General features: G+C 40.2%; 1 protein-coding gene across 2 annotated transcripts in view; it reads left to right on the forward strand.

The window, feature by feature from the left end:
* PDS5B (PDS5 cohesin associated factor B) overlaps positions 1–17689 on the forward strand; it is a 120536-nt gene that overhangs the window by 65579 nt on the left and 37268 nt on the right. For both annotated transcript variants that reach the window (XM_075851707.1, XM_075851706.1), the window contains exons 17-20: positions 2247–2362; positions 3144–3249; positions 5841–6001; positions 6177–6300. In XM_075851707.1, coding sequence (XP_075707822.1) covers positions 2247–2362; positions 3144–3249; positions 5841–6001; positions 6177–6300 — 507 coding nt within the window. The remainder of the gene's footprint in view (positions 1–2246; positions 2363–3143; positions 3250–5840; positions 6002–6176; positions 6301–17689) is intronic.

Genomic DNA, 17689 nt, shown 5'->3' on the forward strand with positions numbered 1-17689 from the left:
ATTGTGGATCCATTTTTTTCCAGTTCATCCCATCGGGACCAGATTTGATCCAATTTCTAGTGACCATTCCTATTCATATACAAGATTTTTATACAGAACAAATTTATTGAAAATTTGCTGTAGCAATGGGCCAGGCATGGGCGGTCTGTGGATTTCCACGAATTCAAAGCACAGAACTAATGTGGAAGCCCCTATATTTTGTCATTTGAGGCGTAGTATACCCTATTCAGGGATATTATTTGAATTAAAGGGGTATTCCCATCTTGAACGTTTATGGCCTATCCGTAAATGTCCGATAGATGCAGGTCCCACCTTTGGAACCCGCACCTCTTTCTCTAGAACGGGGACCCCTGTCCTATGAGCTACGATGTGGCCATGGGTACGAACACAGCCAAGCTGGCTGTTCTACTCTCTTCCCATGATTCCTATAGAACTTAATGGGAGTTATGGAAACTGCGTAACACATACTGTGGATATGCCATAAATGTCCTAGATGGGAATACCACTTTAAAAAGACCCGGGCACATACAACTGTGTCAAAATATGTATCTTTAAAGGGGTTTTCCCATTAGGGACATTTATGACATATCCAAAGGATATGTCATAAATGTCAGATGATGCGGGTCCTACCGCTTGGACTCGCACCTATCTCTAGAGCGGGACCCCCTAAACCCCATTCTACCTCTCTGTTTTGTGGTTGACTCGTTTGATTTCCGACCATGAAGAAGAAAACGTAAGTCTCATGGAACTAAATGGTTGTTATGGAAACAGCGTAGCTCAGCAAGCTACACTGTTTCTCTTTGTGGTTGGAAATCAAACGCTTCATTCGCAACAGAGAAGTAGAACAGGGTTTGGGGGCCCCGTTCTAGAGATAGAAAAATGCGGGTCCCGTCTGACAGTTATGACCTATCCCTAATCTGAAAACCCCTTTAACCTCTTTTCAATCTGCTAGAGAGAATTCAAGTATATCCACTATCTCAAGGATATCTTGTGGCTAGTGGTTTGCATAAGAGCGTAGGTCTGGGTAAGGGACTTTTAGAAGTCCTGGGTGCCAAGAAGTTCCTCAAGTTTAGAGTATGAGAGGTGGGTGGAGATAGAGCTCCGAAATGGGTACGAAAGACCTGACCGAGTTGGAGATAACGTAATAAAGCAGTACTTGGGAACCCCCCATACCTCTTCAAAAACACGCTTAAGAGGGAAGAAAGTTATGTGGGTAATATATGGAACAGAAACTTCACCTCAGCCCCTGGAAGTTTATAAAGATTAGGTAGGTAGGGGTTGGACCAGAATTAAGTTAGAGGAGAGGGATCATGCCCATCTCCACCTTGTGCTGCCACCCACACCCGAGCGATAGTTCTAACGAAGAGTTATTGAAGAACTAGGATTTATAATGATAGAGAAGGTTTGTCCGCCTTTCATATGATCCCACCAAGGCTCTGCCAGCGTGGTAGCTGCGTTACTGAAATTAATATTGATTCACCTGTGGGCACATACTGACGGAGAGGCAAGGAAACATAGATACGAGTTAGGAGCAACTAAACCACCAGGGTGTTTAGGAGCCTATACAGCAGATGGTCCTTCAATTGGCAAAGCCAGATGCCTATCATCTACCCTTCAGGATTGTGGAGCCTACTCTTGAAATTCTTTATTCAAAATATAAATGATAAAAGGCTAAATTTTAGTCCATATTACGATACTGCCTTATTTATAAACTGGGTGCAATTGCAAAGTGACCTCCCAAGGCAATCCTGGATTGTTCATGCTGTTTAAAGTGAGACCTGCCTACTGTAACACCAGAAGTCTTTATATATTTAATTCTATGATTACATTTTCTACTAGCTTATTTTTTTTTTCATTTTCTCTTCTGTAAGGTTGGTTATTGTGTGAAATTAACGAAGAATTGCTTCAAAGGGTAAAGTGTAAGGATTTGTCAGAAAATGGCCTATGAGTTAGAACAGGAAGCTGAGATTGTGTTAGGCCCTGTTCACAGAGTTTTTTTTGCACAAAAGAGATACCCCGGGGTTCAATACTTGCCACTGCTACTTTTAAAAAAAACAGATTTCTGTAGCAGTATAACAAACATTTTTAGTATAAGATTAGTTTGTTTGCCTAATTGATAGAATTTTATTTCAACCAGAATGTAAGTCCGGTGCCTGATCATTTGATAATGTAAGAAATATGTAACTTATGAGATAAGGCTAACCCTTGTCTTCCTTCCCTCCAATTCCCTTTGAAAAATAAAAAAGCGTGATGTTACAAAGAAGCTGGGCAATCCTAAACAGCCAACAAATCCTTTTCTGGAAATGATGAAGTTTCTGCTTGAACGGATCGCACCTGTCCACATAGACACCGAGTCAATAAGGTAAGAAGCTGTGTGTTATGACATCTGTAATGACTAATGATTTGGGCACAGGCTGATCAGATGCAAACGTTTTTTTCCACTTATCCTTCTTTGTGCCGAAATGGCTATTTAATGTGTTCATTTATTACCATCCTTACAGCAAATCAGCCGTAACAATGCTGTCTATGTGTTAAGAAGTTTTGTAGACCTTCAAGCTACAACATTTTAAAACTTAAAATGTAATGCTGTTTGAAATTCCGGTTTCCCATTAATAATTGAATGTTATGACAATCGTGGATTGTAGCCAACAGTGTTAACAGACCTACAGACCTTGTAGCAGAAAATGAACAGGGAGATCTAGTAAAGCTGTATGGTGTATTAAGTTTTAATATATAAAATGAATATAGTTCGCATTAAAACATTTTTTGTAATAACATTAAATGAAAAGTATTAACTAAATTTATTTCCAGAAATACAATAATTTCTATTGCTTTTGTGTGACCTATTTATAGGAAAGAACGTGTTCAGTTGTTTTAGTACCTGTATGTGGCTCTCTTCACACTTGGGTTATGGGCTTTCTATCAGGTTTTGCAGTATTTTTGACTGCAAGAATAGTGCAGTCTGCAGCGTTGTTCTTGCCATCCAAAACACTAGAGACCTGACGTCAATGGGCTCAGTCAGGCTTAATCCGTATCCATTTGAAATCGAATTCAACATCCTCATGGCTTTGTTACAAATTAAAGAGCGCCTTTAAGATAACACGTTTTTACAAACTCATTTGTTAGCATGTTTTCTTTTAAAGTTCCCTCATTAAGCTGGTGAACAAATCAATAGATGGCACAGCGGATGATGAAGATGAAGGTGTGCCGACAGATCAAGCAATCAGAGCAGGCCTAGAATTACTTAAGGTAAATAATTATTTGAAATGTCTTCTTTTATAGTATGGGAATGTCTTAATCACACTCAGTTTCTGTTATAGTTGCTGGTCTTTTATTTATTTATTTTCTTCCAGCCACCTTTCCACTGTTCATATTTAAAGAGGCTCTATCACCACATAAGTGCCCTATCTCCTACATAATGAGATCGGTGCTGTAATGTAGGGAACAGTGTTTTTTATTTAGAAAAACGATCTATTTTCATCAAGTTATGAGCGATTTTAACTTTATGCTAATGGCTTTCTTAATAGACAACTGGGCGTGTTTTTACTTTTGACCAAGTGGGCATTGTGGAGAGAAGTGTATGACGCTGACCAATCAGTGACCAATCAGCGTCATACACTTCTCTCCATTCATTTACTCTGCACATAGTGATCCTGCGTTGTTCACTATGTGCATCACATACACACACATTAACGTTATTGAAGTGTCTTGACCGTAAATAGAAATCACGTCCAGCCAGGACGGGATGTCTATTCACAATCCCGGCACTTCGGTAACGTTTGTGTGTGACTTACTCACACAGCACATCGAGATGTTGTCATTTACCGCGAGATCTCGCATGATTACGCTTGCTGTGCTGTAAGTCCCACACAAACGTTACCGAAGTGCCGGGATTGTGAATAGACATCCCGTCCTGGTTGGAGGTGATGTCCATTTACTGTCAAGACACTTCAGTAACGTTAATGTGTGTGTATGTGGCTGCACATAGTGAACAACGCAGGATCACTATATGCTGATTATATGAATGGTGAGAAGTGTATGACGCTGATTGGTCAGCATCATACACTTCTCTCCACAACGCCCACTTGGTCAAAAGTAAAACACGCCCAGTTGTCTCTTAAGAAAGTCATTAGCATAAAGCTAAAATAGGTCATAACTTGGTGAAAATAGATAGTTTTTCGGGGGGAAAAAAAACCACTTCTGTAATCTACATTACAGCTCCGATCACATCATGTACAAGATAGGGCACTTACAATGTGGTGACAGAGCCCCTTTAACCCCTTAAGAACACGGCCAATTTTGGCCTTGAGGACAGAACAATTTTTTTATATTTCCCTCTTTGCATCCCAACGCTCATAACTCTTATTTTTTTGTACGACGTAGTTGTATGAGACTGTTTTTTGCAGGACGAGTTGTACTTTATGTAGCTACCATTTTTTGGTACAAATACATTATTGTTTAATTTCTATAAGTTTTTATTTTGGCGACAATGCAGAAGAAAGCAGTTCCGCAGCAATTTTAATATTTTTTTTTTTATTTTTTTTTTACACACCATACACCGATCATAATAAATAATGTTATACATTTGTTACGGTCGTGGCGATACCAAATATGTGTCTATTATTTCATGTTTTGGGACTTCTATTTTAAAAAGTTTATTTATTATAAAAAAATGTGTTTCTGTGTATTTTTTTTTACTTTTTTTAAATTGATTTATCATTAATTTTTTTTAAATTCATTTAACTTTTTTTTTTTTTTTTAATCCCATAAAGGGATTTATCATTTTTATTTTGTAACTGTAATGTTCTGGCATAGATCTATATGCTAGTACATAAGCCTGTGTACTGATTGTACACGGGCAGTTGTTAGGGCAGACCTCAGTATGTCCTAACAACAGGAAATATGTTCAGACAGCCCTGGGGTCCTTCAATGGACACTGGGCAGTCTGGCCATACAAGTTGTGGGCTTTGATCGCGTTACCGTTATCTTCTGTGACGCGATCAAAGTGCAGTCCCCTCTCCTTGAACGTCGCGATCAGCTTTCATCGCGGCATTCAAAGGGTTAACGGCGGAGAGAAGATGTTTCTCTCCTCTCCGCTGTCAGAGCGGGGCCGTGGCTGTGTATTACAGCCGTTGCCCCGCTCTCGATCGCGCGCACAGACGGCTGTCACACAGGACGAGAATGCTCGTCCTGTGTCGGCAACCAGTTGAGGATGGGGTTCCATGTAAATTTTCTTATAGGAGAAGAGTTGTGCAACAATGCAAAGATTTTACCGCAACTCACAGGCAACAGAATGTCACAGCGGAGCACTAACCTACCATGTCGCAAATTAATAGTGATTTTAGCTTTTATTTTCATCCTAAGCTACACAATGTTTACAATTCTATTCACATACAAGACAAGCGACACATCTCAAGAAGAACCATCCAAACTCAAAAGGCTTGTGTATTGACGCAATTTTTAGGAATGAGTGAATAAAGCAGATTTACTGTTTTACTGCAATAGAAACTGTGGCTTCTCCGTCACCCCCCCCTGCTGGTTGCTATTTTATTCGCATCCAAATCCGCACGCTACATATACCCAAGATCTTAGAGTTTGAAAGCTCTGCATACAATTTCCCTACTTACAGCTTGAATGCACTAAATCAGACTTCCATCTTTAACTTGTAATTCACCACCATGTAATATCTGGCCATTGCGGGTTTTCCACAATGAAAAATGCTACAGAAAACCTCTGATAAGTCCATGTGTGCATAAACTTATATTCTTCCGGCAGTCATCTTGTGTGAAATCTAGCGCCTGGATTATATTCTACATGTATAAATTGATATTTTTCCACAGGTGCTGTCTTTCACACATCCCATCTCATTTCATTCAGCTGAAACCTTTGAATCCCTCTTGGCTTGTCTTAAAATGGAAGATGAGAAGGTGGCCGAGGCCGCTCTGCAAATATTCAAAAACACTGGCAACAAAATTGAAGAAGACTTCCCACATATTAGATCGTAAGTTAGTTTTGTTTCATATTTAGTACTAGCAAGTACTGTCTGCGTATATATTTATAATAAATTGTATCCACTATTTGACACTACTTGTTTTTTAATAGTTCCACTTCTTATGCCATCTTATTCTAATATAATGTGTTCTTGTATTCCTTTATTTTTATTTTTTTTTCCCAAGAGCTTTGCTTCCAGTTCTACAACAGAAAGCTAAAAAGGGGCCTACTCGCCAAGCAAAGTACTCTATCCACTGTATCCATGCAATATTTTCCAGCAAAGAGACGCAGTTTGCCCAAATATTTGAGGTAAGGATTACAGACATTGCCTGAGGGGGCCCGACTGTCTTCGGAAATTCCTGCTTTAGTAAATACTTGCATTTTCCACCAAATAATTCTGGATCATCTTTTTTTAACCCCTTCACGACCACCCCACGTAGATTAACGGGTTGCAAAGCTGGTCGTTATGCCTGCAGCCCGTTAATCCACGTGTGCTCCTAACAGAGCACACAGACGCTCCCCGCAGCCCGGCATCTCCCAGTACAGGCTGCTACTAGCAGCCTTAGTCCTGGGGGAAAACATCGGGTCGGATCACAGCGGTGATCCGAACCGATTAACCCCTTAATTGCGGCAGTCAATAGTGACTGCCGCATTTAAGTTGTTATAGCAACATCGGCACCCCGCTACGCGATTGCGGGGGGCGATTGTTGCGGGGGGCGATTGCTATGGCAACCGGAAGCCTAACAAAGGCTTCCTATCTGCCATTACGTTAGCCGATTAGGCCCCGCCCGGAGGTGGAGCCTGATCGGCTTGCTGTCAGTGAACAACTGACAGTTCTAATACATTGCACTACATGTGTAGTGCAATGTATTAGAACATCAAGCAAACAGTTGGACCTTCAAGTCCCCTAGTGGGAGTAAATAAAAGTGTAAAAAAAGTAAAAATAAAAGTTGTAAAAATACAATAAAAGTTTCAAATAATAACACAAAACACAATCGCCCTTTTTCCTTTATCAAGTCATTTATTATTGAAAAAAATAATAAAGCCATACATATTTGGTATCGCTGCGACCGTAACGACCTGAACTATAAAAATATTATGTTATTTATTCCGCACAGTGAACGCCGTAAAAAAATAAATAAAAAAATACTGACATAATTGCTATTTTTTGGTCACTTTGTCTTCCAAAAATTGAAATAAAAAGTGATCAAAAAGTCGCATGTACCTAAAAATGGTACCTATAAAAACTATAACTCGTCTCGCTGAAAACAAGCCCTCATACAGCTCCGTCGACGAAAAATGTAAAACCGTTACGGCTCTCACAACTTGGCGACAGAAAAAATCCATTCTCTTTACAAAAGCTATTTTATTGTGCAAAAAGTTGTAAAACATAAAAAAGTTCTATAAATTAGGTATCGCCGGAATCGTACTGACCCGCAGAATCAAGTTAACATGTAATTTATAACGCGTGGAGAACGCTGTATAAAAAGAACTAAAAAAATAATGTCAGAATTGCTGTTTTTTGGTCACCTTACCTCCCAAAAAAAAAAAGCATAACATGTGATCAAAAAGTCGTATGTACCCCAAAATGGTACCAATAAAAACTACAGCTCGTCCCACAACAAACCAGCCCTCATACCACTACGTCTATGAAAAAATAAAATTAGTCAAGGCACCAATAAGCCAGGAAATAAAAATATGCAGTTGTGCCGGCCCGAGGGAAACGTTTCTTCTGTTTTCAAGTGGCGAATTATCAAGGCCCCTAAAATTAGGGAACCAGGAAGGGGAGGGCACAAACATATCTGCTGGAAGTGAGGGCGCCAGTATTATACCAGGACAACACTTTCCCAGCAAAATTCCCCAAACTTCAAAGGTGCGGAGTGCGGACCAAAAGGGGTATAAGTAAAGACCATTTATTAGTGCGACACCGGCCTGTGCAGAAAGGATTGTGTCACAGCGTAACACACATCTATGGATTATTTTATAGGTTTTTTTTTACCCCACTATACCACCTGACTATGCCCCTTATATACTCCGCCCGCCTACATGTACCCCCAAATTATAAACGGAAACACCAGTAAGACTCAAAACAAAACTACTACAAGCAAAATCCACGCTCCAAAAGCCAAATGGCACTACCTCCCTTCTGAACCCTACAGTGTGCCCAAACAGCAGTTTACTTCCACATATATGGCATCGCCATACCCGGGAGAACCCTTTTAACTATTTTTGGGGTGTGTCTCCCCAGTGGCACAAGCTGGGCGCCACATATTGGCATATCTATAGAAAAAAATCCCATTTTCACTCTGCAACATCGAGTGCACACCAATTTCTGCCAATCACCTGTGGTGTTAATATGCTCACTACACCCCTAAGTGAATACCTTTAGGGGTGTAGTTTCCAAAATGGGGTCACTTCTGGGGGGGATCCACTGTTTTGGTCCCACAGGGACTTTGCACATGCGACATAGCGCCCAGAAACCAATCCAGCAAAATCTGTACTCCAAATGGCGCTCCTTCCCTTCTGAGCCCTAATCTGTGCCCAAACAGCCGTTTATGACCACATATGTGGTATTGCCGTACACAGGAGAAGTTGCTTTACAAGTGTTGTGGTGCTTTTTTTCATTTATTTGTTGAGAAAATGAAACATTTTCAGCTAAAACTACGTATTATTGAAGAAAAAGGATTTTTTTTAATTTTCACTGCCCAATTCTAATAAAATCTATGAAACACCTGTGGGGTCAAAATGCTCACTACACCCCTAGATGAATTCCTCAAGGGGTGTAGTTTTGTGAATGGAATCACTTTTGGGTAGTTTCCACTGTACTGGTACCTTAGGGGCTTTGCAAAAGTGACATGGTGTCAAGAAACCAATCCAGCAAAATCTGTGCTCAAAAAGCCAAATGGCACTCCTTCTCTTCTGATCCGTGCCGTGTGCCCAAACAGCAGTTTATGACCACAAATGGAGTATTGCCGTACTCCAGAGAAGTTGCTTTACAAATGTTTTTTTTTTTTTTATTCCTTTATTTGTTGAGAAAATGAAAAATTTTGAGCTAAAGCTACGTCTTATTGGAAAAAAAGGATTTTTTTTTATCTTCACTGCCCAATTCTAATAAAATCTATGAAACCCCTATGGGTTAAAAATGCTCACTACATTTATACAAAAAAGGGCTGCCTGCAAACAACCAAGCCCAATTTCCCAGCCACCACTGATGTGTAAAAAAATGAACTTTATTAAGCTACGTGTAGCTAGACAGACCACATGAATAAATTTAAAATTCTCACTAGCCGAGAGACGGACACAGGCATGTGTAACCTGATTTAACAGGCAAATGTAGTTTCTGACGTAGGAGTATTAGTATCTTCCCTAGTCAATTAGATTTGTTAAGGTAACTAGTAGGCAACAATAGGTCCGATCAGCGGCAGTGTATTAAAATATTAGCAGCCCCCCCGACATGTTTCGCTTTAGCCCCGTGTACCCCTGAGGACGCTACGTAGTAGCGAAACATGTCGGGGGGGGCTGCTAATATTTTAATACACTGCCGCTGATCGGACCTATTGTTGCCTACTAGTTACCTTAACAAATCTAATTGACTAGGGAAGATACTAATACTCCTACGTCAGAAACTACATTTGCCTGTTAAATCAGGTTACACATGCCTGTGTCCGTCTCTCGGCTAGTGAGAATTTTAAATTTATTCATGTGGTCTGTCTAGCTACACGTAGCTTAAAGAGGCTCTGTCACCAGATTTTGCAACCCCTATCTGCTATTGCAGCAGATCGGCGCTGCAATGTAGATTACAGTAACGTTTTTATTTTTAAAAAACGAGCATTTTTGGCCAAGTTATGACCATTTTTGTAGTTATGCAAATGAGGCTTGCAAAAGTCCAAGTGGGTGTGTTTAAAAGTCCAAGTGGGCGTGTATTATGTGCGTACATCGGGGCGTTTTTAATACTTTTACTAGCTGGGCGTTCTGATGAGAAGTATCATCCACTTCTCTTCAGAACGCCCAGCTTCTGGCAGTGCACAGACACAGCGTGTTCTCGAGAGATCACGCTGTGTCGTCACTCACAGGTCCTGCATCGTGTCAGACGAGCGAGGACACCGGCACCAGAGGCTACAGTTGATTCTGCAGCAGCATCGGCGTTAGCAGGTAAGTCGATGTAGCTACTTACCTGCTGATGCTGCTGCAGAATCAACTGTAGCCTCTGGTGCCGACACGATGCAGGACCTGTGAGTGACGTCACAGATCTGCACTGCCAGAAGCTGGGCGTTCTGAAGAGAAGTGGATGATACTTCTCTTCAGAGCGCCCAGCTAGTAAAAGTATTAAAAACGCCCCGATGTACGCACATAATACACGCCCCGATGTACGCACATAATACACGCCCCGATGTACGCACATAATACACACCCACTTGGACTTTTACTTTTAAACACACCCACTTGGACTTTTGCAAGCCTCATTTGCATAACTACAAAAATGGTCATAACTTGGCCAAAAATGCTCGTTTTTTAAAAATAAAAACGTTACTGTAATCTACATTGCAGCGCCGATCTGCTGCAATAGCAGATAGGGGTTGCAAAATCTGGTGACAGAGCCTCTTTAATAAAGTTCATTTTTTTACACATCAGTGGTGGCTGGGAAATTGGGCTTGGTTGTTTGCAGGCAGCCCTTTTTTGTATAAATGTATATTGTGCCCGCCAGCCACTAGGGGTCACACTCTTGTCTGTTCCAAAATGCTCACTACACCCCTAGATGGATTCTTCAAGGGGTGTAGTTTCCTAAATGGAGTCACTTTTTTGGTGTTTTCACTGTTTTGGTCCCTTAGGGGCTTTGCAAATGCGACGTGGTCTCCGCAAACCATTCCTGCTAAATTTGAGCTGCAAAAGCCAAATGGCGCTCTTTCCCTTCTAAGCCTTGCCGTGTGTCCAAACAGCCGTTTATGACCACATGTGGGGTATTGTTTTACTCGGGAGAAATTGCTTTACAAATGTAGTGGTGCATTTTCTCCTTTTAGTCCTTGTGGAAATTAGAAAAAATTAGCTAAACCTACATTTTCTTTGAAAGAATGTAGATTTTCATTTTCACGGCCTACTTCCAATAATTTCTCCAAAAAACCTGTGGGGTCAAAATGCTCACTATACCCCTAGATAATTTCCTCAAGGGGTATAGTTTCCGAAATGGGGTCACTTTTGGGGGATTTCCACTGTTTTGGCGCCGCAAGAGCCTTTCAGACCCGACATGGTGCCTAAAATATTTTCTAATAAAAAAGGAGGCCCCAAAATCCTCTAGGTGTTCCTTTGTTTCTGAGGCCTGTGCTGCAGTCAATAAGTGCACTAGGGCCACATGTGGGGTATTTCTAAAAACTGCAGAATCTGGGCAATAGATATTGAGTTGCATTTCTCTGGTAAAATCTTCTGTGTTACAAAAAAAATAGATGAAAAATTAATTTCTGCAAAAAAAAAAAAAGAAATTTGAAAATTTCACATCTACTTTGCCTTAATTCCTGTGAAACATCTAAAGGGTTAAGAAACTTTCTAAATGCTGTTTTGAATACTTTGAGGGGTGAAGTTTTTAAAATGGGGTGACTTATCGAGGGTTTCTAATATACAAGGCCCTAAAATCCACTTCACAACTGAACTGGTCCCTGTAAAAATAGCCTTTTGAAGTTTTCTTGAAAATGTGAGAAATTGCTGCTAAAGTTCTAAGCCTTGTGATGTCATAGAAAAATAAAAGGATGTTCAAAAAACAATTCCAATCTAAAGTAGACATATGGGTGATGTTAATTAGCAACAATTTTGTGTGGTATTACCATCTGTCTTACAAGCAGATACATATAAATTTAGAAAAATGCTAATTTTTGCAATTTTTCGCAACATTTTGGTGTTTTTCACAATTAATTACTTAATGTATCGAGCAAATTTTGCCAGTAACATAAAGTCCAATGTGTCACGAGAAAACAATCTCAGAATCGTTTGGATAGGTAAAAGCATTCCGAAGTTATTACCAATAAAGTGAAACATGTCAGATTTGAAAAAATTGGCTGCGTCCTGAAGGCCAAAACGGGCTGTGTCCTGAAGGGGTTAATACTCTGCCATTATTCTCCCTAGGAAATGTTTGATTAAATGACAACTGGCTGTTACCATTCCTCTTGGCAACTAGTTTCACACTGTCCAAATAATCAGGCTGTGTAGAGATACACGACTGTCAAGGGGAATGGTGATGCTCGCTTGTCAATTTATTCATATTTCCTGGAGCTATAACTGAGGAATGGCATAATGCAGAGATCTAAGAAAACATGCTCCACAATTGTTGTTTCATAGGGAATGCAAGTATTTACTAAAACTGACATGTCTTTATAAAAAATACCATCCAATCTGCAGGCAGCGTGCTAGGGTAAAAGAAGCTAAGCAGTTTTATATATAGTGTTGGGGAAACTATTCATTATAACTTGTATTTTATTCATTTCAATTCCTGCTCTTTCTATTAGGTGTCCAATGAGCGGTCTTACTCAATTGACTACTTTCCTCATGCGCGTTTGCATAGAGTTGGATGTCAATCATTAAAAAGGTTTTCCATGGATACAACATTTTTGTACGAATACTCTGTCTAAATTAAATTTCCTAATATTCGTTGTGTCAAAAATCAGAACACATTTGTTCCTATTCACCCTACCTCTGGCCAGCCGGAAGTTATCCTTTTCATTCAATTGTTTTTTTTACTTCGACACACGCTTGTGTACGAGCGTTATGCAGACAGAGCTGTGTCGATATCTCATGAGTATCGACACAGGTCTGTCATTGAAGCATAAGCAAAGAATGAACGAGGCTGTGGACCTATAGGATGCCTCAAACCCGGGACTACTTGTGTATACCCGGGTTTAAAGAGGCTCTGTCACCAGATTCTCAAATCCCTATCTCCTATTGCATGTGATCGGCGCTGCAATGTAGATAACAGTAACGTTTTTTTTTTGTTTTTTTTGAAAAACAATATTTTTTTGGCCAAGTTATGAGCAATTTTATATTTATGCAAATGAGCCTTTCTAATGGACAACTGGGAGTGTGTTTTCTCTTATTTCCAACTGGGCGTGTTTACTTGTTTTACTAGCTGGGCGTTGTGAATAGAAGTGTATGTCAGCATCATATGTCAGCATCATACACTTCTATTCACAATGCCCAGCTAGTAAAACAAGTAAACACGCCCAGATGTTACATACACAATACACGCCCAGTTGGAAATAAGAGAAAACACACTCCCAGTTGTCCATTAGAAAGGCTCATTTGCATAAATATAAAATTGCTCATAACTTGGCCAAAAAATATCGTTTTTCAAAAAAAACCACGTTACTCTTATCTACATTGCAGCGCCGATCACATGCAATAGGAGATAGGGATTTGATAATCTGGTGACAGAGCCTCTTTAAACCCGGGTCTACATAAGTAGTCCCGGGTTTGAGGCATCCTATTGGTCCACAGCCTTGTTCATTCTTTGATTATGCTTCAATGCCCATCCCATTTTCTTTGTGACTCTTAAGTTAAATCCGTGCTCGTGCATTGCCCACGGTGTTACAAGGATTAGAACTTTAGCAGCAATTTCTCACATTTTCGAGAAAATTTCCAAAACCTATTTTTATAGGTACCAGTTCAGTTCTGAAGTGGCCTTGAGGGCCTTCTATATTAGAAACCCCCATAAGTCACACAATTTTAAAAACTTCACCCCTCAAAGTATTCAATATATCATTTAGAACGTTTTTTAACCCTTCAGTTGTTTCACAGGAATTAAAGCAAAGTAGAGGGGAAAATGTACAAATTTCTTTTTTTTTGTCGGAAAATCTATTTTAATAAAAAAAATTCTGTAACACAAAAGGTTTTACCAGAGAAATGCAACTCCAATATTTATTGCTTAGATACTGCAGCTTTTAGAAATATCCCACATGTGGCCCTAGTGTCCTAATGGACTGAAACACCGGCCTCCGAAGCAAAGGAGAACCTAGTGGATTTTGGTGCCGCCTTTAGAATATATTTTAGGCACCATGTCAGGGTTGAAGAGGTCTTGTAGTGCCAAAAAAGATACCATTTGGCAAACTATACCCCTCAAGGAATTCATCAAGGGGTATAGTGAGCAATTTAACCCCACAGCTTTTTGCTGAATTTAGTGGAATTAGTCCGTTAAAAATAAATCTACATTTTTTCCAATAAAACTTAGAAATTATTAATTTTTACAAGGAAAAGAAGATTTGTAAAGCCCCAAGATTTGTAAAGCAATTTCTCCGGGTTACGGCAATATCCCATATGTGGTAATAAACGGCTGTTTGGACACACGGCAGGGCTCAGAAGCGAAGGAGTGCTATTTGGCCTTTGGAGCTCAAATTTACTCAATTGGTTTTCGGGTGTCATGTCGCATTTGCCAAACCCCTGAGGGACCAAAACAGTGGACACCCCCGAGAAGTGACCCCATTTGGGAAACTACAGCCCTAAAAAGAATTTCTCTAGGGGTATAGTGAGCATTTTCATCCCATAGGTTTTTTGCTGAATTTAGTGTAATTAGGCCGTCAACTTTTTTTATTTTTTTTTTTACGGCGTTTACTGTGCGCTATAAATCACATAATTTATTCTGTGGGTCGATGCGATTACGGTGATACCATATGTATACAGGTTTTTTTATGTTTTACGGTCTTTGCACGATAAAATCACTGTTTTAAAAAAAATATTTTGTTTTTGTGTCGCCATATTCTAAGAGCCACAACTTTTTTATTTTTCTATCAGGAAAGCTGTGTGAGGGCTTGTTTTTTGCGGAACAAACTAGTTTTTATTGGTAGAATTTTTGGGTATATGCGACTATTTGATCCCTATTTATGCAATTATTTGGGAGCTGAAGTGACTAAAAATAGCGATTCAGTTATCGGTTTTTGTTTTTTTTCTATGGCGGTCACCGTGCGAGGATAAATGACATTATATTTTTATAGTTCAAGCTGTTATGGATGCGGCGATACCAATTATGCATAGTTTATTTTCTACTAAAAATCTTTATAAGGGAAAGAGGGTTTTTTTTTCCTTTTTTTTTTTTTTATTTATTTTTTTTAAATTTTGACATTGTACTTTTGTACTTTTTTTCGTAACTTTTTTTTTTTCTTTTTTTTTTAGTAGCACTGGGGACTTGAAGATCCAATTGTTGGATCGTTGTTATAATGCCCTGCAATACTTATGTATTGCAGGGTATTATACCTGTCTGTTTCACACTGACAGGAGGCACATTAGGTCCTGCCTCTGGCAGGACCTATACGCCTTCCATAGATGGCAGACCGGAAGCCTTTGTTGGGCTTCCGGTTGCCATAGCAAGCGGCCCCTGCAATCGCGTAGCGGCTGCCGATGTTGCTATAACAACGTAAATTCAGAGGTCGCTATTGACTGCCGCATTTAAGGGGTTAATCAGTTTGGATCACCGCTGTGATCCGACCCGATGTTTTCCTCCAGTACAGGCTCCTAGTAGCAGCCTGTACTGGGAGATGCCGGGCTGCGGGGAGCGCCTGTGTGCTCTGTTAGGAGCACACGTAGATTAATGGACTGCAAGCACAAGGACCACGTGGGGTGGTCGGGAAGGGGTTAATGGTTTATATTTTCGATTGATGGAAGCTGGGTAGGTCGCTGCATGAACCCTTTGGATTAAGATATCTTGTTTGTTGTGTAATGACTTTCCTTTTTACTAGTTTAATTCCGTTTTTGTTTTGATTATTGCTTTTTGTAGCTGCCCTTTACAAGCATCTAAGGGAATTACATTAGCGGTATAATTTCCCTGCACTAGGACATGTAATATGAACAGATTAATGTCCAGTCATCAGTACTCTGCATCAGAATTACTGTATGGGTTTTTAAATATCTGGGAATGTAAAACTTCTGCTTGTTGTGAGGTAGCGGCTTATAATATTTTAATTGCTCGGTATAGGAAATTTATGAAGACAGGTGTATCGGCTGTCGTGTACGCTTCAGAATCATTCGCATAATATGCTCCATAGTACTCCAAGTAAGAGGAAGAAAGTTGACGAAATTGCGTCAATAATTCCTTAAACCCTTTCAAGAACGTATTTTTTAATAGTGAACTCCCAACATTCAATGAAATCTACTCTGGGGCCTCATGCACACGACTAAGGGTTTTTACTGTCCGCAAATACGCGTCCGGATACAAATCCGCAATTGCGGCAGCGACCTTAGACTTCTATGGGTCGAGTACATGCCGTAATTGCAGACAAGAATAGGACATGTTCTATATTTTGCGGATGATTTCTACAGCCCGGACATACTTCCGTGAATATATGGCCAATAGAAACAAACTGGGTCTGCAATTTCATCCGTTGTTACGGATGAAACTACGGTCGTGTGCATGGGACCTTAAGGATTTTGGTTCTCGGTTGAGTGTCATTAGAGGCGGTAACCAACAATAGTTTTTCAAGAGGTTTTGTCATCACAGATAGCCCCTTTATTCCAAGAGCAATTAAAAAGTACAACTTGTCCCGCAAAAAACAAGACCTTATACAGCTATGTCGACGCAAAAATAAAGGAGTTATAGCTCTTGGAATGAGACGATGGAAAAACGTAAAAAATGGCTTGGTCATTAAGGGGTTAAAGGGCTTGTCCCATCAGGAAACGCTGTGTTCGTATGCCATGACCCCCACATGAGTAAGAGCAGTCAACAAACCACTGCAGAGCAGTGACAGTGGTTTGTTGACTGCTCTTACTCATGTGGGGGTCATGGCATACGAACACAGCGTTTCCTGATGGGACAAGCCCTTTAACCCCTTAATGACCAAGCCATTTTTTACGTTTTTCCATCGTCTCATTCCAAGAGCTATAACTCCTTTATTTTTGCGTCGACATAGCTGTATAAGGTCTTGTTTTTTGCGGGACAAGTTGTACTTTTTAATAGCACCATTTTGGGGGACATATTATTTATTGATTAACTGTTATTAACTTTTTTTGGGGGGGGGATAGAAAAAAACCTGAAATTTCGCCACAATTTTTCGCGTCTTAAATCTACGCCGTTTACCGTGTGGTATAAATAACACAATAACTTTATTCAGCGGGTTGTTACGATTGCAACGATACCAAATTTGTATAGTTTTTGTATGTTTTACTACTTTTACACAGTAAAAACGCTTTTTTTTCAAAATTATTTGTTTTTGTGTCTCCATATTTGAAGAGCTGTAACGTTTTCATTTTTTCGCCGATGCGCTTGTATGAGGGCTTTTTTTTTTGCGGGAAGACTTTTTTTTCATTAACTTTATTAAACTTTTTTTTTACTTTTTTACTAGTCCCATTAGGGGACTATAATATGCGATTCTGCGATCGCTATTGTAATACACTGCAATACTTTTGTATTGCAGTGTATTACTGCCTGTCCGTTTAAAACGGCCAGGCATCTGCTAGGTCATGCCTCCGGCATGATCTAGCAGGCATTCACTCCAGGCAGACCTGGGGGCCTTTATTAGGCCCCCGGCTGCCATGGGAGACACAGACACTCGGCGATCGTATCGCCGGGTGTCGGAGGGGGAGCTCCCTTCCTCTCTCCAAAACCACTCAGATGCGGTGCACGCTATTGCGCACCGCATCTGAAGGGTTAAAAAGGTGAGATCGATACTAATATCGATCTCACCCGGCAGAGCAGGGACGCCCCCAGCCCTCAGCTGCCTCTAGCAGCTGAGAG

Source organism: Rhinoderma darwinii, chromosome 2 (genome assembly GCF_050947455.1).
Source record: "Rhinoderma darwinii isolate aRhiDar2 chromosome 2, aRhiDar2.hap1, whole genome shotgun sequence".
Taxonomy (NCBI): Eukaryota; Metazoa; Chordata; class Amphibia; order Anura; family Rhinodermatidae; genus Rhinoderma; species Rhinoderma darwinii.